General features: G+C 37.1%; 1 protein-coding gene across 2 annotated transcripts in view; it reads right to left on the bottom strand.

The window, feature by feature from the left end:
• Positions 1 to 1,049: 1,049 nt before the first annotated feature.
• Positions 1,050 to 25,962, bottom strand: part of LOC139839437 (uncharacterized) — a 61,468-nt gene continuing 36,555 nt past the window's right edge. The window contains exons 3-12 of one of the 2 annotated variants that reach the window (XM_071829499.1): positions 22,943 to 23,233; positions 22,575 to 22,802; positions 22,218 to 22,478; positions 21,328 to 21,652; positions 21,139 to 21,208; positions 20,773 to 20,979; positions 2,584 to 2,810; positions 2,397 to 2,475; positions 1,912 to 2,037; positions 1,050 to 1,752 (exon numbers count right to left, since the gene is read on the bottom strand). In XM_071829499.1, coding sequence (XP_071685600.1) covers positions 1,576 to 1,752; positions 1,912 to 2,037; positions 2,397 to 2,475; positions 2,584 to 2,810; positions 20,773 to 20,979; positions 21,139 to 21,208; positions 21,328 to 21,652; positions 22,218 to 22,478; positions 22,575 to 22,802; positions 22,943 to 23,233 — 1,991 coding nt within the window. In that variant the 3' untranslated portion in view covers positions 1,050 to 1,575. Of the gene's footprint in view, positions 1,753 to 1,911; positions 2,038 to 2,396; positions 2,476 to 2,583; positions 2,811 to 20,772; positions 20,980 to 21,138; positions 21,209 to 21,327; positions 21,653 to 22,217; positions 22,479 to 22,574; positions 22,803 to 22,895; positions 23,234 to 25,962 lie in introns of those variants that run through there. The other variant, XM_071829500.1, reaches the window with a different exon arrangement.

The raw sequence follows: 25,962 nt of genomic DNA, 5'->3' as shown, positions 1-25,962 counted from the left end.
GGTTACCCGCCGGGTATGATACCGGGTTTGGGAGTGAGTTTCTTAATCGAGTTTGGGTTTGATTTTGCCTATACCCGATCAAACCCGGCCCGATGCCATCCCTAAGCCAACATTTCATGGATGGTTGACGGATTATGGTTAATAGCTCAATTAATGTTGTTTCTTAATCGTGGAGACTACTTCTCAATCGTTTCGCAGTTAGACAAAATCTTAATGAAAGAGGTGTGTCCTTTTTGTCAACACACGGTGGAAGACGATACTCATCGATTTATAGAATGTAAGGTTGCTTATCTTGTTTGGCGCACCATTTTCTCACGGAGGGATCTATCTTTTCCTTTGTATAAATGTTGGGCATTGATCTGAAAAGCAAAAACCCACGTGGGAGGCAGTCATTTGGGCCACGACTATCTGTCGCAACCGGTGCATATTTTCATGTCATGATATAAGTACCGTGCGTGAGAAAAGGATCTCGTGCGGTAAAACATCTCGACGCTCAATAGCCGTAGTTGACTATAGACCTTCACGAGTTACTTGTCATCACGCGGAGATCACAAATCTTTACCAAGTGCCAGAGTTTGGTTTAGAACTTTCTTGAAGCATCGCACATGGCATCTCAAAGCCACTGTGGTCCAGACGAACTCAATAACACTGCTTGAGGTGAGTTAATTGGTTAAATGATCATTTTGTCTACAACAATATAGACAAATGAGAACTTTCATAACACCTTTTGAAATTTTCTACTTGTTCCTCAATATTCTTTATTCTCAAATGTACTAGTAGCACAATGACAAATAAGTTACATCATTATTTTCAATTCAAACAAAAAAACTCGACCTAATTTTGAAACTTCAAACATGACAAATAAACAAGTTAATTTTCTAATTTATGATCAAAAACTACATTAAAATAAATAAATAGACAGAGAAGTTTTTCCATTCAAACTACCATAAAAGAACATTCGTATCCTAACCAAATTATGTCATGACCGTTTATTAATTGATGAACATTTCAGTAAATCAATATTAAATGATTAATAATATTGGTTGTCATAATAATAAATTTTAACAAATATAAAACCATCCTCTATGGGGGAATCAATGTACTCGCTAAGGGTTTCTTCGCTAATAAAAAAAATACCCAAGTTGTAACCCCTTGAAGGTGTTTGATACGTTAAACTTCCTAACAGAACACCATAAATCAATAAAAGAATTAGTCCACTCCATTAGTAATCTGTTTAAGTAACATACCACAATCACTATACACGGAAGCCTCACAAAATACAAGTACAATGAAACTGTCTCACCATTCTGCATATCATTGTTGCAACTCATCTGACACTTAAGTCACGAACGGATGTATCCAACCTCATCCCCACTTGTACACGCTGCTTTCAGGATTGTATTACCGGTTAATACACAAGACTAGCGATCCCCACTTTCCTCAAATGGGAAGTTTTTTCCTTTCCGTCCACACGTGCTAGATTTGTACATCCAGGTTGCTTGATCATTGCACAATATATACTCACATGCAACCCATTTACATTCTGGAAGTTTGATCTTATATTCCATCCGAACATCAAGAATACCATGTATATCTATATGATGAGCTGGAATTTTCTCGCCATCGACTGCTCCCACTTCGCTCAAATACAGTGGGGCTTTGAACATTTGTAGCCATTTTTCCTGAGCTGCTTCTACCATTATATTTGTTTACTTCATTTCTCATCTTTTCATCCATGTCATATCGTGACCTCTATAAAACAAACAGTAACGGCGTTTTAAAATTGTCCAACGAAAAAATAAATAAATACATACATCATCTAGACATTTTTTAACGTTTAGTAAATTTGGTAGTTTATATTAAAACAATACATCTAAAGCAGAGAGAGATATATGTATTAAGTTTTGATACCTTGGAAGGGTTTGAAAGAATAGCATAAGCCTCTCCAATCAATTTGAAAAACGTATCAGCATCTTTGTAAACATTTTCAGCTATTTCCTTCCACATTCCATTATCACTTTTTACAGATTGGGCAGCCTACATTACCAAAAATAGGCTACATCAGAATCATTCAAATAGTTAGCAATTCGAACCAGTTACTTATGAATGTGTAGAATTAGTTATGTTTCTCTCATTTAACTGAATAATGGGTCAAAATGAGTCAATGGGTCGAAAGGTTCCCTAAGAGTAACTTTAATACATAAAACGTCTCAATTTAATTTTATATTAAAAACCTAGATCTGGAAATATTAAATCAACTTGAAATCATATTACAAAGGCTAATCACAAAATTTGAAAGAAAAAAAAAAAACCTTTTCCCATTAACCCAATCTGACCCAATATCAATAAATCAACTGTTTTGACCAAACCAGAATTAGGATGTTGCATATAATAACCTTATCAGGATGATGTTTCAGTGCAGCTTTTCGATACGCCTTCTTTATTTCTGATGCAGCAGCAGTTGATTTAACACCCCTGTAATGTGTATGAATCAAATCATCATTTCATACAGAAAAAAGGTTTCCTCTTAAAATCACAAGTTTAAAAAAAAAAACAAAAAACAAAAAAAAAAAATGAACTTACAAAATGAGATACATATTTAAGGGAATTTTTTTCCTGGATTCCTTTTCAACGTTATTAAGCCAGAGCTGAGTTTTCCTTAACTCATTTACAACACTTGCTTTATCAGAAAGAAGGCCCTTTTCATCCATTTGTGATGTTGTCAAAAGAGATACCAATCTTCGAAGATCGATAGACGCTAGTCCATAGTCTCTAATCATTTCATATAGGCTCGCACGTCTAGATATTGCCTGCATATAATTAAATCAAATTTTAAATTGTCAAATATGACCATGAGAAAGAATAAAAGAAAAACATTTGCTAAACTATTAAGACTAGAGAAGGCAAGTGAAGGTATTTCGTATGCCCGAGAGACATATTAAATTAACGTGGCCACTATGTTATGATCCAAGTCGGGTCATACCCAATAACAAGCTAACCAACACTTTATATGTATTTATTTTAACGGTTGGATTGTTAAATAAATACGCGACACTTGAACTTTAGAAAATCGGTTTTCTAAATTATAATCACTTGAGATAGATTATTTGGATAATTTATATATGATGTGGATTTAATTATTTATAGGTTTAAATAATTATGTTGTGTTATATTTTATAAAATTGGTTTATAAAATAAGTGACTTAACAAATGCATACTTTATATAATAAGTTTTATATAGATTACAAGTATTTTATAACAAGTTTTATAAAATATAAACATTATTATATAATTGAAAGTGTGCAGAATTTTGGAGTCTCCTAGGAGACACCCATGACTTGTTTTGTCACTTTTAAGATAGCACAACTACTAAGGCACATGCTTAAGTAGTTTACCAAAGTTTGACTCAAGTAATACTTGAAAAAATACACTTAAACATATAAAAATAAAACTGCAAAAACTGCTTGCTGCTGCTGTCTTTTGCCGTGACCAAAAGAGGGAAGAAAAGGGTTCTTCAATTGATTTTGCAAGTTCTAATTAAGTGTCAAATAAATCCTAACTAAAAGCTAGGGTGTTGGTGCAAGGTTTGGGGTATAACAACTTGAGGTTTCATACTTTTGAAGCTCCATTCATCATCATCTTCTTCATCATCAACTACATAGCTTGGAGAAGGTATAATCTCTTATCTATCTTGTAGTTTGTAAGTATGTTTCACAACTTGATCCTAATTGGGATTTAACTTTAATTGGTTAAAGTTTAACAAGTCTAAAATTGGTAATTACATGCTTCCGCTAAGTTTGATTCTTATTATGTTTTAAGCATTTCGAAACTTGTTAAATCCCAACAATGGTATCTAGAGCCGAAGTTGTTGAAATATGCTTCGAGATGATTATTAAACTCACTATATATTTTGCATTTTATGTACATGCATGATTGTAAAATGCAAAAATTAAAGTGTTTGGGTGGGTTTCCATTTTTGGCCGAATTTTAGCAAGTTCTAAATGGGTTTGGAACTTGAAATTTGGTCATATTTTGTTGTTGTATGTAGAAGTTCACAATCAAGCCTTGACCCTTTGTTTGAATGGTTGCATGTTTGGATGATTATTAATAATTCATTTGGTATGTAATATTAATTCCTTCATGTGGTTGTAATATTCATTCAATTTGATTTGTAATTATATTATTTTGGTTATGTAATTTATTTTATATTTGGTATGTAAAATAGATTAGGTTGTATTTTCATTTTTTAGACAAAATGTATTAGGATATATTTTGTAAAATGATGAAGATGATGAAGACTTGAAGAACACATGAAGAAGCATTTGGATGCAAGATTAAGTGGGAGATTTAAAATCTCCTACTTTGTGTTATAACCCCTTTACCGGTGGCATTTGTTTTCGGCTAAACAAATGTCCACCAAAATGGCTTGATTGTGAACATATGATTTTGCATGCGTGGTTGTTTTGTATGATTATGTGGATTGTATGTTTGTTTGCTACAAGTTAATCACACAAGTCAACGACTAGAAAATGGCAATTTAATTGGTTAAATTAATACATTATTAACGACATGTAAAACGTCAATTTAAATGGTTAAATTAAAAATGACTAAAAGGACATTAATAATCGGTTATTAAGAACATGATAAGGATCATATATATAAAATGGTTTATATCAAGTAATTGGCTAAAATTACAAGACTTGAAAATGGATTCCAAATAAACCATACACTAAATGCATGTTGGTGTATGGTATAAAAGTTTTCTCAAACTAGAATTAAAGGAAACTTAAAATCCCTTATCGACAAGGCAAACAAGTGAAAACGCCATCCTTTTATGTGACACTTAAAAATATTAGGGAACTCATAATGGGATAAAGGTCACCTAACCGTTATGAACAAACTAATATGATTGAGGTAAATTTCGCACACTTGTGGGATAAAGGTCACCTAACCACTTGTATGTTAAATTTACACGTTTACATAAGTAGGACGACTTGATTTGGGAATCATGAACTTAGGGTCACCGAAGCATGAGGAACAAATAGGCGTTGATGGGATAATATGTCATGCAAAAGGATTGCATGATCCCATAACTTAGAAGTTGCAAAAGGATTGCAATTGTCATATTGTAACATCCCGCCTTTTTCCATTTACTTTTCCGTTATACTAATATAAAGTCCGTTATATGTTTATAACATCTCCCGTTGATACGCGTTTTAAATTATCTCGTTTAGGTAATTCCCGCACCCGAACGAAAGTTGAGGGACTAAACTTGACAAGGGATCAAACCCTTGACTAGGTCAAAGGGTCAAACCCCTTTCACCCATTCATTTCCACCTCCATCTCTCTCTCTTTCTCTCTAGCAAGAACACACACCCAAAACCAAATTCATTCAATCATCATCTAAATTCGATCTAGGAGGCTTACAACAAAATAAACTACATATTTGTGATCCTCTCTTCATCCTCTTCATTTTGGTACCAACTTCATCTCATTTGGGTAAACTTTCTAAAATCACTGAATTTTGTGTTCTTGATGTTTTTAACTTATAAAAGTGTTAATTAGTGTCTATGGCTCAAGTCTAACACGAATATATGATTTATATGCTCGATCTCGTTGTTTTAGTGTAACTAGCATGAACTTGAATTTTGGTGTGTTGTTCTTGAATTTTGGATGATCATATGTTGTTAGATGTTAAAAGTTGATGTTTTAATTGTGTTACTAGCATCACTAGCTTCAATTTGATGTGTAGGTTGCCTTAGAAAACTTCATGAACCTGATTAGTGATTTTGGTGAATTTGGGTTAGGGTTTGATGAACTTGAAATGGACTTTTGATGCATTGAATGCCATGGATTATTATTGGTAAGTGTTTAGTTGGATTGTATGCTTGATTACCTTCGAAACGGCATATCATTCATGTAAATTGGTTGCCCGAATCATTGAATTGCATTTATGAACTTGTATGCGGTTAATGTTAAGCATTAGATGCGGTTTTGGTTGTTGTAATAGGTAGATTGATTGATGAAATGTGTTTAGTTGTTTTCCTCGTCAAATTACCTTCCCAACGGTATAAGATACTTGTCTTGATTGTTTGCGGATCATAAATGGTGATTGTTTGAAGTTAGGTTCGTGCATAAAACTTAAAAACTGCCAGAATTCTCTGCACAGGTACCCGCGCGGCGCGCCATATACCCGCGCGGCGCGCCGTTTGGGTCTGTCCAACTTGGTCAATTTTCGAATAATGTTTGCTATGCTACGCACCTCCGATTCACATGTAACCTGTCCTAGCATGTTCATACATGATTAAAAACCTCAGAAAAATAGTTCGGGACACGACCCGAACGTGTTGACTTTTTCGTTGACTTTGACCGACCAAAGTTTAACTTTTTGTCAAACTTAACCAAATGATTTTGCAACCTTCCTAACTTGTTTATATACTTGTATCTTGCATGAAAATTGACAATTTGATTTCACATGCTAAATAATCGAGTCGTAACGAGCCATAGGACTAATTGAACATCTTTGACCTATCGTGTTTACCGTTATTGATACGACCTATTTGTTTAGGTCAAGACTAGCATTGTTCTTTGCACACGTTTACTTGTCGAAGTACTTTACTACTCGTGCACTCAAGGTGAGATCATAGTCCCACTTTTACTCTTTTTGAACTTACATTTGGGATGAGAAAACATAAACATTTCTTTTACTAAGTGAACACAAGTACAGGAAAACAAACATTCTACATACGAGTTTAGAACAAAATCCTCAATTCGATTATCATTAGTTACACTTGCCGGGTGTAAGCGAGAACTTATGTTATATGGCCATATGGGTTGACAACCCTCATCTTTGACGGTTCGCTACCGTCTACGGATGAAATATATTTTCGAGAATCAGTGTTTGTTCTAGCACTAAGTGATGGGGTATACAATGGAAGGAATGTTAAGCTTTGATAATTGGGTGCTCGTGAAACAAACTTTTGGAATGTATTACTATTATTTCATTGATGCAAATCTTGTGGTTCACTTGTACTTACTTACTTAAACCTATGATTTCACCAACGTTTTCGTTGACAGATTTCTATGTTTTTCTCAGGTCCTTGAACGATACATGATACATGCTTCCGCTCATTATTTGATACTTGCATTGGATGTCGAGTATATGTGCATTTCATGGAGCGTCTTTTGACTTTACTTTAAACCGTGTCGCCTAGATTTCATTCGTATTATAACGTTGTAACTTAACTATTGGTTGAACAATTCTTGTAAACTTTGGGAAAAATCTTTATTTTGAAATGAAGGCGACATATTTTGGTCAAACTTTGTCTTAAAGACTTATGACCACGTAACGGGACCTAAGTAGACGGCGCCGTCAAACATGATTTGGTCGGGTCGCTACAGATGGTATCAGAGCGTTGGTTGTAGGGATTTAGAGTTCATTAGTGTCAACCCCGAGTCATAGGGTACATTGGTGAGTCTAGACTACAACCAGCATATAGACTTGAAGTAGGAATTACTTGACTACTTGTGCATTTATACTCGAACGCTTCTACTCATATCTACTCTTAGTTCATCTTAATCTCACGTTGTTTAATTTGATTGACACGCCACCTTGACTATATGAAATGATGTCGAATGCACATATGAATCAGGGTAATATAATTTCCGGGATTATATTACGGTGACTCATATGAACGTTCCGACATTATGACATAAAGAATTTAAGGCGAGTCGAGGAAAAACTTCTCTTTATCTTTATTCTATATCACGGTTAGTATTATTGAGAATACTAATCAATGATATTCTTGTGTCTTGAAGGAACAATGGCTCCTCGTCGTGTACGCCGCAATGAAACTCCCGAACAAGCTCTCGAACGGATGATAGCTACCGCCGTAGATGCGGCCATGGCCGGTCACTCATCCAACAACAATAATAATAACAACCACAACAACAACAACAACAACAACAACAATGGAGCCGGAAACTCAAACGAGGGATGCTCCTATAAAGCTTTCATGGGGTGCAAACCTCACACTTTTGATGGAACCGGGGGACCGGTCGTGCTCACCCGATGGTTTGAGCAAACGGAAGCCGTCTTTAGCATAAGCGGTTGTCGGGACCAAGACAAGGTCAAATACTCCACTCACACTTTCTCCGGAATTGCTCTAACATGGTGGAACACCTATGTTCAATCGGTGGGTACCGATGAAGCTCATGCCCTCTCTTGGGCCGATCTAAAGGAAAAGATGATTGTTGAGTATTTTCCGCGCGAAGAAACCCGAAAGCTTGAGGAAGAACTAAGAGCTTTGAAAGCGGTCGGAAACGATCTTAAAGCTTATAATCAACGCTTCGCCGAACTATCCTTGATGTGTCCTAATCTTGTTAACCCCGAATCTCAAAGGATTGAGCTCTACATGCTCGGTCTTCCAAAAAGCATCAAACAAGGGGTGATGTCATCCAAACCCACTACTCATCAAGCCGCTATGAACATGGCTCGCCAACTAATTGAAACGGTTGACGAAATCGTAGTTCCGGCACCTAAAGCCGAGGATAAATCGGGCGGCAACAAAAGAAAGTGGGAACCCTCCCAATCAAGCAACAACAACTTTGCTAAGAAGCCTTACACCTCCGACGGCAAGAGGGGTTATGCCGGGAACCTACCTCTTTGCAACAAATGCAACAAACATCACTTTGGTGAATGTGGCAAGTTAATTTGCCACCGGTGCCAAGGAGTTGGTCATAAGGCCAACGATTGTAAAAGTGCCACTCCCGTCGCTCGAAAGTGGCCCAATGCACCAAAGACGGGCACTTGTTACGAATGTGGCCAAACGGGTCATTATAGAAATGCATGCCCAAAGAAGAAAGATAACCCCAACACGCGCGGCCGAGCTTTTAACATCAACACCGAGGAAGCCCGGGATGACACTGAACTAGTCACGGGTACGTTTCTCCTCAACAATTCTTATGTCTCTTGCTTATTCGATTCAGGTGCCGATAAATGCTTTGTATCCAAGACTTTGACTCATTCTTTTAGCACTCCACCTCTTCCATTAGATACCCCTTATACCATTGAAGTGGCTAACGGGAAACTATTAAGTGCCGACACATATTACCGGGGGTGTGCGTTAAACATTTTGGGTAAGGAATTTGAAATTGACTTGATACCCATGGAACTAGGAAGCTTTGATGTAATAATCGGTATGAATTGGTTAGTCAAAACGAAATCTCACATCCTTTGTGATCTTAACGCAATCCGAATTCCTATCGAGAATGGTGAACCTTTGATTGTTTATGGCGATAAGAGTTGCACCAGACTCAATCTCGTTTCGTGCCTTAAAGTTAGAAAACTACTCCGTAAGGGTTGTTTTGCGATCCTTGCCCACGTTAAGAAAGTCGAGTCCGATGAGAAGCATATCGATGATGTGCCAATTGTTAGTGACTTTTCCGATGTATTTCCCGACAAATTGCCGGGTCTTCCACCTCATCGACCGGTTGAATTCCAAATCGATCTTATTCCGGGAGCCGCACCCGTAGCACGTGCACCATATAGACTCGCCCCATCCGAAATGCAAGAATTGCAAAGTCAAATCCAAGAACTACTTGATCGTGGTTTTATCCAACCTAGCCATTCACCTTGGGGCGCTCCGATTTTGTTTGTTAAAAAGAAAGACGGATCCCTACGAATGTGCATTGATTATCGTGAACTAAATAAATTGACGGTTAAGAACCGATATCCTCTTCCTCGCATCGATGACCTCTTTGATCAACTACAAGGGTCTTGTGTATATTCGAAAATCGATCTCCGCTCGGGTTATCATCAATTAAGGGTTAAGGGGGAAGATGTCTCCAAAACCGCTTTCCGGACTCGCTATGGTAGTTATGAATTCCTCGTCATGCCATTTGGTCTCACTAACGCACCGGCGGTGTTCATGGATCTTATGAACCGCGTGTGCAAACCGTATCTCGATAAATTCGTTATTGTGTTCATCGATGATATATTGATCTATTCTAAAAATGAAGAAGAGCACGAACAACATCTCCGACTTGTGCTTGAACTCTTGAGACAAGAACGACTTTATGCCAAATTCTCCAAGTGTGAATTTTGGTTGAAGGAAGTTCAATTTCTTGGTCATGTTGTAAGTGATCAAGGCATTAAAGTCGATCCCACAAAGATCGAAGCCATTAGTAAATGGGAGACTCCTACTACTCCTACTCACATTCGTCAATTTTTGGGTCTCGCCGGGTACTATCGTAGATTCATCGAAAATTTCTCTTTGGTTGCACGTCCTCTGACCGCATTGACTCACAAGGGAAAGAAATTCATTTGGGCGACCGAACATGAATCCGCATTCCAAATCTTGAAAACGAAGCTAACCACCGCTCCTATCTTGTCACTTCCCGAAGGCAATGATGACTTTGTTGTATATTGCGATGCCTCAAAACATGGTTTTGGGTGTGTATTGATGCAACGAACGAAAGTCATTGCTTATGCTTCTCGACAACTCAAAATTCATGAACGAAACTATACGACACATGATCTCGAACTCGGAGCCGTTGTCTTTGCACTTAAAATGTGGAGACACTATCTTTATGGAACCAAGAGTACTATCTTCACCGATCACAAAAGCCTTCAACACATTTTCGATCAAAAGCAACTAAACATGAGACAACGAAGGTGGATTGAAACCTTAAACGATTACGATTGCGAGCTTCGTTACCATCCCGGGAAGGCAAATGTAGTAGCCGATGCCTTAAGTCGAAAAGAAAGAGCGGTGCCTCTCCGTGTCCGAGCTTTAAACATCACCATTCACACCAACCTTAATAGCCAAATTCGGGTAGCCCAAGATGAGGCTCTCAAGGATGAAAACATCTCTCTCGAACACTTGAACGTCCTCACCTCTCGATTCGAAGTTAAAGAAACCGGACTCCGATATTTCGCCGGAAGAATTTGGGTGCCTAGTTATGGGGATCTACGAAGCCTTATTTTAGATGAAGCCCATAAGTCACGATACTCGATTCACCCCGGTGCCAATAAGATGTACCACGACCTTAAACAACTATATTGGTGGCCGAACATTAAAAGGGACGTAGCTACTTATGTTTCCAAGTGTTTGACATGTTCCAAAGTCAAAGCCGAACACCAAAGACCGTCCGGACTACTTCAACAACCCGAGATCCCGCAATGGAAGTGGGAAAGGATAACGATGGATTTTATCACCAAGCTACCAAAAACGACGGGCGGTTATGATACCATTTGGGTTATTGTTGACCGTCTCACCAAATCCGCACACTTCCTTGCCATGAAAGAAACGGACAAAATGGAGAAACTTGCACAACTTTACATTAAGGAGATCGTAGCCCGACACGGTGTACCTTTATCGATTATCTCCGACCGAGATGGCCGTTTCGTTTCTAGATTTTGGCGTACATTGCAAGAAGCGTTGGGAACGCGTTTAGACATGAGCACCGCATATCATCCTCAAACCGATGGACAAAGCGAACGTACAATTCAAACCTTAGAGGACATGTTACGAGCTTGCGTGGTTGATTTCGGAAAAGCTTGGGACAAGCACTTACCTCTCGCCGAGTTCTCTTACAACAATAGTTATCACGCGAGTATTAAAGCCGCACCTTTTGAAGCGCTATATGGCCGCAAATGTCGTTCACCTCTTTGTTGGGCCGAGGTAGGCGACGTGCAAATCACCGGACCCGAACTCATTCACGAAACCACCGAGAAAATCGTTCAAATCCGAGATAGGCTTAGGACGGCCCGAAGTCGTCAAAAGAGCTATACCGACAAACGACGCAACGATCTTGAATTTCAAGTCGGTGACCGAGTAATGTTAAAAGTCGCACCTTGGAAGGGTGTAATCCGTTTTGGGAAACGCGGGAAGCTAAATCCGCGGTATATTGGTCCTTTCGAAATCTTGGAGCGTATTGGAACCGTTGCTTATCGTTTAGATCTTCCGCCTCAATTGAACTCCGTTCATCCTACCTTCCATGTATCTAACTTGAAAGAGTGTCTTGCCGAACCCGATATCGTCATCCCTCTCGAAGAACTTACTATTGATGACAAACTTCATTTTGTGGAGGAACCGGTTGAAATTGTGGACACCTCCGTCAAGACATTGAAACAAAGCCGAATTCCGATTGTCAAGGTTCGTTGGAATGCCAAAAGAGGACCCGAGTTTACTTGGGAAAGACAAGATCAAATGCAAAGGAAGTATCCTCATCTATTCGTGAATTCGGAAACGCAAGATCTCGAGGAAGAAACAACGACTACTACGCCTACTTAAATTTCGGGACGAAATTTCTTTTAAGGAGTAGGTAATGTAACATCCCGCCTTTTTCCATTTACTTTTCCGTTATACTAATATAAAGTCCGTTATATGTTTATAACATCTCCCGTTGATACGCGTTTTAAATTATCTCGTTTAGGTAATTCCCGCACCCGAACGAAAGTTGAGGGACTAAACTTGACAAGGGATCAAACCCTTGACTAGGTCAAAGGGTCAAACCCCTTTCACCCATTCATTTCCACCTCCATCTCTCTCTCTTTCTCTCTAGCAAGAACACACACCCAAAACCAAATTCATTCAATCATCATCTAAATTCGATCTAGGAGGCTTACAACAAAATAAACTACATATTTGTGATCCTCTCTTCATCCTCTTCATTTTGGTACCAACTTCATCTCATTTGGGTAAACTTTCTAAAATCACTAGATTTTGTGTTCTTGATGTTTTTAACTTATAAAAGTGTTAATTAGTGTCTATGGCTCAAGTCTAACACGAATATATGATTTATATGCTCGATCTCGTTGTTTTAGTGTAACTAGCATGAACTTGAATTTTGGTGTGTTGTTCTTGAATTTTGGATGATCATATGTTGTTAGATGTTAAAAGTTGATGTTTTAATTGTGTTACTAGCATCACTAGCTTCAATTTGATGTGTAGGTTGCCTTAGAAAACTTCATGAACCTGATTAGTGATTTTGGTGAATTTGGGTTAGGGTTTGATGAACTTGAAATGGACTTTTGATGCATTGAATGCCATGGATTATTATTGGTAAGTGTTTAGTTGGATTGTATGCTTGATTACCTTCGAAACGGCATATCATTCATGTAAATTGGTTGCCCGAATCATTGAATTGCATTTATGAACTTGTATGCGGTTAATGTTAAGCATTAGATGCGGTTTTGGTTGTTGTAATAGGTAGATTGATTGATGAAATGTGTTTAGTTGTTTTCCTCGTCAAATTACCTTCCCAACGGTATAAGATACTTGTCTTGATTGTTTGCGGATCATAAATGGTGATTGTTTGAAGTTAGGTTCGTGCATAAAACTTAAAAACTGCCAGAATTCTCTGCACAGGTACCCGCACGGCGCGCCATATACCCGCGCGGCGCGCCGTTTGGGTCTGTCCAACTTGGTCAATTTTCGAATAATGTTTGCTATGCTACGCACCTCCGATTCACATGTAACCTGTCCTAGCATGTTCATACATGATTAAAAACCTCAGAAAAATAGTTCGGGACACGACCCGAACGTGTTGACTTTTTCGTTGACTTTGACCGACCAAAGTTTGACTTTTTGTCAAACTTAACCAAATGATTTTGCAACCTTCCTAACTTGTTTATATACTTGTATCTTGCATGAAAATTGACAATTTGATTTCACATGCTAAATAATCGAGTCGTAACGAGCCATAGGACTAATTGAACATCTTTGACCTATCGTGTTTACCGTTATTGATACGACCTATTTGTTTAGGTCAAGACTAGCATTGTTCTTTGCACACGTTTACTTGTCGAAGTACTTTACTACTCGTGCACTCAAGGTGAGATCATAGTCCCACTTTTACTCTTTTTGAACTTACATTTGGGATGAGAAAACATAAACATTTCTTTTACTAAGTGAACACAAGTACAGGAAAACAAACATTCTACATACGAGTTTAGAACAAAATCCTCAATTCGATTATCATTAGTTACACTTGCCGGGTGTAAGCGAGAACTTATGTTATATGGCCATATGGGTTGACAACCCTCATCTTTGACGGTTCGCTACCGTCTACGGATGAAATATATTTTCGAGAATCAGTGTTTGTTCTAGCACTAAGTGATGGGGTATACAATGGAAGGAATGTTAAGCTTTGATAATTGGGTGCTCGTGAAACAAACTTTTGGAATGTATTACTATTATTTCATTGATGCAAATCTTGTGGTTCACTTGTACTTACTTACTTAAACCTATGATTTCACCAACGTTTTCGTTGACAGATTTCTATGTTTTTCTCAGGTCCTTGAACGATACATGATACATGCTTCCGCTCATTATTTGATACTTGCATTGGATGTCGAGTATATGTGCATTTCATGGAGCGTCTTTTGACTTTACTTTAAACCGTGTCGCCTAGATTTCATTCGTATTATAACGTTGTAACTTAACTATTGGTTGAACAATTCTTGTAAACTTTGGGAAAAATCTTTATTTTGAAATGAAGGCGACATATTTTGGTCAAACTTTGTCTTAAAGACTTATGACCACGTAACGGGACCTAAGTAGACGGCGCCGTCAAACATGATTTGGTCGGGTCGCTACACATATAATGACTACCTAGCTAAATCAAATGACTGGATAAAGGTCACCTAACCGAAATTTGATTTACCGTTGGATTCTAAAATTTAATAAATATCAATTGGATTTAAAGGGTATTGATTGTTAAATTAAAATTAATACTTAAACAACTTTGTTAAATTTTGTAGATGGCCGCCAATAACAACAACAACATTCCAAACGCACCTATCAACTTTAACAACCTATCGTTGAGGTCAATCCTCGAAAAGGAAAAACTCAACCATACGAACTTCATGGATTGGTTCCGCAATCTAAGAATTGTCCTCAAACTTGAGGATAAGGCGTATGTGTTGGAAGACCCCATTCCCGATCAACCGGACGAGGATGATACGGAAGGCATGGCTTATTGGGAGAAATATTGCACCGATTCGGTGCAAGTTTCTTGCCTCATGCTTGGGACTATGATACCAGAACTCCAAAAGGATTTCGAGCATCATAGTGCATATGACATGATCACACAGTTGAAGGAGATGTTCCTTCAACAAGCTCGTGTCGAGCGCTTTGAAACGGTCCGAGCGCTTCATGCATGTCGGATGGACGACTCCCAATCCGTTTCATCTTATGTCCTTAAGATGAAAAGCCTAATTGATCGAGCGAACCGTCTAAACTGCAACGTGTCTAATGAATTAGCCACGGACCTTATCCTTAATTCCTTGTCAAAGAGGTTTGACACATTTGTAATGAATTACAACATGAATGGATGGGATAAAAGCATTGGCGAATTACATGCCATGCTTAAGACGGCAGTGGCAAGCATGGGTAAAAGGGCTTCACCCGTGTTTACGATCAATGAAGGCGGGTCCAAAAACAATAACACTTCTAAGCCGAAGGCGGCTAAGAGGAAAGGACCCGCCTACCAAGGCAAGGGCAAAGGAAAGGGGAAGGTGATTACTCCAACCAACAACAACAAAAAGCAAAAGGTTGCCGGAAAGGCTAACCCCAAGGAAGATCCGTGCTTCGGTTGCGGTGAAATGGGTCACTGGAAGCGTAACTACCCGGTCTACCTCAAGGAGTTGAAGGAAAAGAGGGATGCGGGGCAAACCTCAGGTAATGTATATATGGTATACATTAAGCTTAGTATTACTTCTTCTAATACATGGGTATTAGACACAGGATGTGGAACTCATATTTGCAATACTTTGCAGGGGTTCAAAAGAAGTGATCAAGATGCGGGAACAACAAGTCTCTTCATGGGAAATGGAGCAAGGGTGCAAGTGAAAGCTCAAGGAGACTTTGTTTTAAAGCTACCAAGTGGTTCGGAGCTTATTTTGAAAAATGTTTTGTATGCACCCGATTTATCTCGAAACATTATTTCTGTATCCCGTTTGAAACAATATGGTTTTAATCTTAATTTCATTAATGATGATATCCATGTTTCTTTACATGATGTGTTCTATTTCAAGGCTTCGCCTGTGAATGGTATTTATGAATTGGTTCGTGATGACACATCATACAATAGCTCAATATACCATGCAAACACCAAGAAACTTAAAAGGGATTTGAGTGATTCCTACTTATGGCATTGTCGCCTTGGTCACATAAACAAGAATCGAATGCATACACTTCAAAAGAATGGACTTTTGAAATCAAATGAACAAGACTCGTTTGATGTATGTGAATCTTGTTTACAAGGCAAAATGACTAAAGCACCTTTCAAAGGGACCTATGAAAGGGCTAAAGACTTATTGGGATTAATACATTCGGATGTATGTGGACCCTTTAAGCCCATGACTAGGAATGGTGAAAGATACTTCGTTACTTTCATTGATGACTTCAGTTGTTTCGGATATGTCTACTTATTAAGACACAAGGACGAAACCTTTGAAGCATTCAAAGAATATCAAAACGAAGTACAAAATCAACTCAACAAGACAATAAAGGTACTTCGTACCGATAGAGGAGGTGAATACCTAAGTGATGCTTTCCAAGATCATCTTAGAAGATGTGGAATTATCTCGCAACTTACTCCACCCGGGACACCACAGCTTATTGGTGTATCCAAAAGGAGGAACCGAACCCTAATGGATATGGTTCGATCTATGATGGCTAGAAGCTCGTTACCTCTATCATTCTGGGGTTATTGTCTATGCTCCGCGGCTCGTATTCTAAATATGGCCCCAACCAAGAAAGTGGAACGAACTCCTCATGAGATGTGGTTTGGAAAACCTCCATCTCTATCATACTTAAAGGTATGGGGATGTGAAGCTTATCCTAAGCGTTACGTCCCTAATAAGTTGAATGCTCGATCCACGAAGTGTATCTTCATAGGATATCCCAAGGATGATATGGGATATTATTTCTATGATCCAACCGAGCAGAATGTATTTGTTGCTCGAAAGGCTGAATTCCTTGAAACTAAGTTCCCAATGGAAGGTAATAGTGAAAGAAAGGTAGATCTTGAGGAGGTTCAAGATGAATTGGATGATACACAATTGGTTGACACTAGCACTCAACATGAAAATGTTGAGAATGATCAAATGGATGATCAAAATACACAAGACGTTCGCAGATCTGGTAGGATTAGTAATCTTCCTGAGAGATATGGGTTTCTCATGGATGGTTGCTATGTGGTTGATTTGGATGAACCAACCAACTACCAAGATGCTTTATCAAGGATTGATAAAGATAAATGGCAGGAAGCCATGAACGCTGAGATGCAATCCATGTATGACAACCAAGTTTGGGAACTTGTTGCGCAACCTCCTGGCTCTAGGCTAGTTGATTGTAAATGGCTTTTCAAAATGAAAACCGACATACATGGAAACTTGGATACATATAAAGCTAGACTTGTAGCAAAAGGTTTCACTCAAACTCAAAGGGTTGACTATGATGAAACTTTTTCGCCTGTGGCAATGCTAAAGTCTATTAGGATATTACTTGCCATTGCGGCTCATTATGATTATGAAATATGGCAGATGGATGTCAAGACCGCTTTCCTAAATGGACATCTTGAGGAAGATGTCTATATGGTTCAGCCTGAAGGTTTTGTGGATCCGAAATATCCTAATAAGGTATGCAAGTTAAAGAAATCAATCTACGGATTAAAACAAGCATCCAGAATGTGGAATCATCGTTTTAATAAGGAGGCCAAGAAATTTGGCTTCATTAAAAATGGTGATGAAGCTTGTGTATACAAGAAGGCTAGTGGGAGCACTATCATGTTCCTTGTACTATATGTGGATGATATATTGTTATTTGAAAATGATATTCCGGCAATGGAAGGTGTTAAAACTTGGCTAAGTAAATGCTTCTCTATTAAGGATCTTGGAGAAGCACAATACGTTTTGGGGATTGGGATCTACAGGGATAGATCCAAGAAACTGATAGGTTTGAATCAAAGTGCATACATTGAAAAGATCTTGAAAAGGTTCAAGATGGACAACTCTAAGAAAGGTTTGGTACCTATTCAAAGAGGAACGCCTCTCAGTTCATCTCAGTGTCCTACCACGAAAGATGAACAAGAGAGAATGAAGAAAGTCCCGTACGCATCTGCTATTGGGTCAATCATGTATGCAATGATATGCACTAGACCGGATGTGTCATGCGCTCTTAGCCTGACAAGTAGATACCAGAATAACCCAGGAAACAGTCATTGGATTGCTGTTAAAAGTATATTGAAATACCTTAGGAGGACTAAGGATATGTTTCTAATATATGGGTCTGGTGAGGAGGAACTCGCTGTAAAAGGTTACGTGGACACGAGTTTCCAAACTGATCGAGATGATTCTCGATCACAATCCGGTTATGTCTTCACGTTGAATGGAGGTGCAGTCTCTTGGAAGAGTTCAAAACAGGATGTTGTTGCTTTATCCACTACAGAGTCGGAGTACATCGCCGCATCATTGGCAGCTCAGGAAGCTGCATGGATGAAGAAATTCATCGACGACTTAGGAGTAGTCCCTTCCATTCAGGACCCTCTTGAGATCTTTTGTGACAACGAGGGTGCGATTGCTCAAATCAAGGAACCTCGTGCTCACCAAAAGACCCGTCACATTGAGCGGAGATTCAACTACATAAGGGATGAAGTTGAAAAAGGAAAGATATGTATTCGCAAAGTTCACACAGATCTTAATATAGCGGATCCTCTCACGAAGCTCTTACATGGATCAAAACATGCAGGACATGTTTGTGCATTAGGGCTTCGATATTCTAGTGATTGGTCATGATCTGTTTTAAGTATTGTAACGGAACGAAATTGTTCAAACTCATTAATATAATTATGGTATTAATTTATTTTGAGTTATGTTCCTATTTTGCATATTTTATCCATGAATAAGTAATTATTCTAAATTCCGTAGTCGATCACATTTGTGGGAGCAAATGTGAGGTTTAGACTATTATGAACTCGGATTGGTATACATTCACGGGATGAATGTGGTGCAAGGTTGCAACCAAGGTTCATAGATATTTGTGGGATACAAATATTGGAAGACCCGCCCTCAAGACTTACTAAATGGAGCCTTTGTGGTTGATCACATGTAATCTTGAGTAAAGGCGAATATCATTGTATCCTCTGACCTGAGATATATATTGGGTTCGGATATTTACCAAGTATTGTACCTTGATTCTTTCCTTCGCTATTCTGAAATATGGTAGTTCACAAGGAAGAGCTCAGGCATAATGCAAGGTACATATTTAGGACGTATGTAGTCAAGATGGAATTTGTCCCTCTTATTCGTTGAGAGTCAGATGTCTAAGGCCTGATAAAGTTAAATCTAAAAGAGAGTGATCGCTCTGTGTCTCTTGGATTTAACATGACATCTAGGACGAAAGGATGTAATGAAAAGATTCACCTATTCATATTCGAGATGGGAACTCGAAAGGGATGATGTTATTGAATGGCAAAAGTCATAACATATTGGGGGTGATGGACGGTTGTTAGGTGGTATCCATCACTTGCATTAATTTCTTATGTTTCTCGTGCAAGTGGGAGATTGAAGGTATTTCGTATGCCCGAGAGACATATTAAATTAACGTGGCCACTATGTTATGATCCAAGTCGGGTCATACCCAATAACAAGCTAACCAACACTTTATATGTATTTATTTTAACGGTTGGATTGTTAAATAAATACGCGACACTTGAACTTTAGAAAATCGGTTTTCTAAATTATAATCACTTGAGATAGATTATTTGGATAATTTATATATGATGTGGATTTAATTATTTATAGGTTTAAATAATTATGTTGTGTTATATTTTATAAAATTGGTTTATAAAATAAGTGACTTAACAAATGCATACTTTATATAATAAGTTTTATATAAATTACAAGTATTTTATAACAAGTTTTATAAAATATAAACATTATTATATAATTGAAAGTGTGCAGAATTTTGGAGTCTCCTAGGAGACACCCATGCCTTGTTTTGTCACTTTTAAGATAGCACAACTACTAAGGCACATGCTTAAGTAGTTTACCAAAGCTTGACTCAAGTAATACTTGAAAAAATACACTTAAACACATAAAAATAAAACTGCAAAAACTGCTTGCTGCTGCTGTCTTTTGCCGTGACCAAAAGAGGGAAGAAAAGGGTTCTTCAATTGATTTTGCAAGTTCTAATTAAGTGTCAAATAAATCCTAACTAAAAGCTAGGGTGTTGGTGCAAGGTTTGGGGTATAACAACTTGAGGTTTCATACTTTTGAAGCTCCATTCATCATCATCTTCTTCATCATCAACTACATAGCTTGGAGAATGTATAATCTCTTATCTATCTTGTAGTTTGTAAGTATGTTTCACAACTTGATCCTAATTGGGATTTAACTTTAATTGGTTAAAGTTTAACAAGTCTAAAATTGGTAATTACATGCTTCCGCTAAGTTTGATTCTTATTATGTTTTAAGCATTTCGAAACTTGTTAAATCCCAACAGCAAGATGGGTGGGTGAGGCAATATGTAACTGATTTAAGGTAATACAGGTAACTGATTTAAACTATTAAGACTAGACTATTAGTTGCAATAAAGGTAACTGATTTAAGTCCACGTATTTTTATAATTACGTTACATCTTAAGTTGCATTTATATGGAAGTTGAGAGCATATGCTAAAATATACAATGCTTGTGGTAAATAGTACAAAAGCCTATTGTATCAAAACTTTAAAACCAAGAAGAGTGGTACATGTTATCAAACCTTGTGATAGGTTGGATCAAGAGCTATAGCTAAACTGCAATCTGCAATGGCATCTACAACTTGACCCAAAGCTTTGTAAGCTGCTGCACGGTTACAATAACATATCGCTGCAAATGGGCGTGATTCAAGGCTGCATGATAACGCAGATGTGTAATGTTCAACTGCATCTTCATACTTTCCGGCTTTATATGCTTCATTTCCTGCTGCCTATCAAATGTATATTTATACAATTACAAACACTATCTGTGTTAAGTAACATGATTACAAATCCGATGTAAGAAATTGATATCACAACTCACAATAAATTAGTAAGGTCTATGAAACTATATTAGGACAAAAAATGTAACAGTGTACTTGCTTCCGTACCTTTCTAGTTAAAAGCCCATGTATCGTGTCAGCTAAAGGTATGACCGACTCCAAATTCAGTCTTTCTAGCCTGAAACTCAATACAAAAAGAAGTCAACTTCCAAAGGGTCAGATTTTGTTCCACCGGAAATCAAAAAGAAAAGAGAAAGTGAGAGAAGTTACAAGAAATAAGAAACAAATATAAGATACCTTTCTGTAATATATGTAATATAAGCATAACTCTCTTGTCTTTTTGTATATTCATTAGCTTCTTCTACCTTCCCTAAATTAGAGGGAGGAGTGTTTGATCCAAAATGAGACGAGCTATAAACACCAAACGCAGAGCCTTTGTTTCCAAATGTTGGTGGTGTCGATGTAGAACCAAAAGTTGATGTTCTTGTAGCACCAAAAGCGGGTTGACTTGAAGCTCCAAATGGTGAAGAGCCAAATACACTGCTTCCAAAAGCAGGTTGTGATTGTTGAAATGAGGATCCAAAGCTACCAAATGCAGGCTTTTGCCCAAATACAGATGAACCTGTAATGTGAATTGGAAGGAAATGATATAATCATGTAAATTAAGATGTAAAAGAAAACAATGTTAAGAAATAAGTCATAAATGACAATAAGAAGACTAACAAATCAAAAAGCATTATCAACACTATTACATGCAGAACATATATCAAACTACTATGACCGTAGTCAAGATGCGTAGTGGATACCATGCGAATAAAAAAATGTTTTAAAAGCTGACGAAGAAAAAATTTAGCAACACATACGAATGAATGAAAGAAATAAAAAAGAAGGTTGGAATTTAGAATTGGGAGAAAGCAAGGTTACGTTTTTTACATGTAAAGTACTTATAAGAAAGATTCTACCATATGGAGAATGTGTCATCCAACCCATAGGAGCCACACTCGAGCAATATATAAGAATGAATATGACTAAAGCTAACATCTTGAACCTTTATTTGGTTACTGAAATTCATGTGCCCAACAGATAGCATTCTCAAAGTTGAACAGAAATATCGATGCTAATAGTACTAAATTAATCAGGTAATCAATATATAGATTAATAAGAGCAGCACCAAAAATGATTATTACCTTTATGTCCTCGTTGATAGTCCTCCCATCTATGTTCTTCATAACTTTTTTCTTTGTATGTGGGCTTCGCTGGTATTGAGCTACCGAAACCCGGAGTACTGAAAGTTGATGTATTAGGGGCAAATGGATTGGTAGATGTAGTAGAAGAAAACAGATTAGCAGGCTGGCTAAATGCAGGCAACCAATAAAAAGGGTTTTCGTGTGTGTTGTTAGTATTGAAGCCCATTCCACCAAAAGACGGGCCTGCAGGATTTGAGCCCCCTGAGATAAACAAAAATCATAAAATATAATAAAACTAACTATCAATCAAGGAATTAATAGAGAGATTATTAAGAGAAACGCCACAATGATTATCACCTTTATCTCCCATTTGATAGTCCTCCCATCTAAGTTCTTCATGGCTTTTTTCTCTGTATGTGTGCATCGCTGAAATCGACTCCAATTTCCCAGAAGCCTGTGTGCAATTAGCATTGTATGCCTCAGGTGTTTGCGAATAAGGGGTTACTCTACTTCCCCCACGCTGACCTCCAAAAGACGATTGTCCAAAACCGGGACTCCCAAATGTTGGTGTTGTAGCCTGAGCTCCTGCATGTTTGTAGGAACAAATTGTCAGAAAACTGATTATTATCAGTGACCAGTAAAAAGGTTGAGTTTCATCCAAGGCCACATAAAGCTTACTGTGTAACGAATCAATACTTGTAACACAACTACAGATAATTTAATACCAAAGGGATAACTTTGAGTCCCAAAGGCTGAGGTGGCAGTACCAAAGGGGCTGCTACTACATGCAGATGTTGATTGACCAAAAGCAGGACTTGACCAAAAACCAGGTTGTGATTGCTGATATGGGGTTCCAAAACAAGGTTGTGATTGCTGATATGAGCTTCCAAAGGGACCAGGCGGATTAGTGCATCCCAAGCCACTAAATGCAGGCTGGTATGAGCTTCGAAAAGGTCCAGACGGATTAGTGCATCCCAAGCCACTAAATGCAGGCTTTTGCTCAAACACAGACGAACCTGTAATGTGAATTACAGGAAATGAAATAATCACATATATAAAGAGTAAAAGATCACAATGTTAAAATAACTCATAAACAACAATAATAAGACTAACGAATCAGAATGCATAATCAACAGATGGCACTATTACAAGCAGAACAAATATGAAACTACTGTGACATTAGTCAATATGCATAGTGAATATTAGAAGAAGAAAAAAAAATGTTTTAAAAGCTGAGGAAAGAAAACCACTCGCAATAAAAGCATAATAACAGGTAGTACTCCACTGCCACTTTTTCCAATAAATTTATAACGTATGAGGGTAGCACAAGGCATATGTTTATATCCATAAAAGTAAAAATACATGACAATACGAATGTGCATATAATAAACATAAAGTTATATATAGCTTTAATAACAAAAAGAGCAAAAACAACTTACAGTTACTAGAGCCAAACATTGTTCCTTCCTTATTATTAGGGCTCAAAATGCAAGTCCAATTGAATACAGGCGTACACCTGCAAATTCGTGTCCAGTATGAAATATCAATCAGCTCAGCGTCTATTCGAATTCAAACTATTCATCAGTACAACAATAAGAAAGGAGAAAACAGAATTCATTAAAGCGAGGGTAAATTAAGAATAAGAACGAACTTACTACGAGAATTATATACGAACAGCTTATTGTAATAATATTAGAACATTATATATAGATAATAACCGATCAGATGAATGTATAAGTATGTATGTATAGATTTAGAGTTAAGTTAGGGTTACGATTGTACCTATATACGTATTGAAGAAGACGATCTGTCGCCAAAGAGAGAGGGATTGAGACGGATAGGCCGGTAAACAGCTCCCGCTGGCGCTGAAGCAATTGTTGCTGCGGAAGCCGGTAAACAGCTCAAGGTAACTTCTTATATTTTCAAACGGGTCGGTTAACAAGTACGCTTTATTAATAAGCTATTCTTAATTTTATTTTAATTTTAATTTTAATTTTATTTATTTGAATTTTAATTTATATTAATTTAATTTAATTCAATTAATATTTGATCTAATCTAATTTAATGTAAAATAAAACAAAACGACAGTATAGTGACTATTTTAATTAGTACATTAAAGACGTCTTGCACATTGCAGAAAACGTTATGTAATTTGGTCACTTCTTTTTCGAAAAAATAGATAAAACAAATGAGATCTTCAACAAAAATTGAAGTCCCAAAATAAACATATATTCAAAGAAATTCGAGCTCAAACTAAAATCTAAAACTTACTTAGCTCGCCCCGAACAAAAAGATTCGAGGAATACAATAAGAAAAATAAGTAAGAAACCAAAATTAATCTATCGTAGGATGAACAATTAGTAACCATCTTTATCACAACTATTCATCCACACAAAGGAAAGAAATAGCTCAAGCATCCTTAATGAATTTTCCAAACTGCTCCATCTCGGCTTCTTGAACCTAACGTCTTCTTCTTGAAACTTTCACTTTAGTCGCCTTCAGTGAGGTCACACCGGAAGAAATGGGAATGTCAATAACATTATGAGTTTCGGCTGCCATATTAGTCATCATAGTATCAAAATCGGAAAAAGATTGAATCAACCCCGATAAGCCATGAATCGGCCGCCATATTTGGTCACATATGTGATATCCCATTGTGTTGGTTAAATGGTGAATGTCTTAATCATCGTAAATGATTTTTTATATTTTTAACACATTGCTAAAAGGGTCATGCGCTTTGCTTCCATCTGGTACATTATTATGTACACATAGAAAACAGAAGAAATATTGATATTGGTGCAGGGACAAGCTTTAATATAGCTTTTAAAGGGGCGTAGATCATCACACTGAAAAGAAAAAGTGTTCCGGTAAAATTTCATTATATCTCATTCAAGTTGAGTTAGCTTCTTTTTGAATTTCTATAGCTTGGTACTTTATGTTCGTAATGACGTCTTAGGCATTCTCGATAGTCAAATCTTAATTGGGTAAGAGGGTGTTTGAGAATGCGTTTTGAATGAGATTTTTTGATTATTGCGTTTTGAAAATGCAAATAATTAGTTAATAGTGTTTGGTAAATCAAAATTGAAAATCACTTTTTTACGTTTCAAGATGATGAAACCACGTTTTCTAAGAAGTAAGCTAGTGGTCACTGCAGCAAAAACGTGATATTGAATTTACTTGTTTGCTCGTAAAAATTACGGTCCTATCCTTGTATTGTGTTCTCAATCTTTCGAGGTGCAGCAAAGGTGATATTATCTCCTCTCCTAATACGAAGTATAGTATTATTTTAACTTTTATTATATTATTTTTATTATTATTATATTCTAATATCTAATATCTAATCTAATATATTATTATATTATACGTATAATATAGAAAAATTTACACCATCTTATAACAAATACTACTCCGTATTAATTATATTATTTGTTAAAAAATACCAGTGTAACTTAACTTTAACAATAAGATGTCTATTTTAGTCATTTTATCAAATAAATGTTGAAAAATTAGTTTTTCCAAACACTCAAAATACTGATTATATGATTATTACGATATCAAATTGTGTAATCTAATCCAAACACCGTCCGTCTACACCACGTTTTCTTAACAGCTGATTATCCGATTATAATTATCTAAAACGCATAATCAGTTTTCAAAACGCAAATCCAAACACCCCCTAAGTTTGATACACGGCCTACTATATTTTTAGCGGCATATCATTTCTAATTACATATTAACTAGTTTG

Source organism: Rutidosis leptorrhynchoides, chromosome 4 (genome assembly GCF_046630445.1).
Source record: "Rutidosis leptorrhynchoides isolate AG116_Rl617_1_P2 chromosome 4, CSIRO_AGI_Rlap_v1, whole genome shotgun sequence".
Taxonomy (NCBI): Eukaryota; Viridiplantae; Streptophyta; class Magnoliopsida; order Asterales; family Asteraceae; genus Rutidosis; species Rutidosis leptorrhynchoides.
This window is presented reverse-complemented; position numbering and strand designations above follow the sequence as displayed.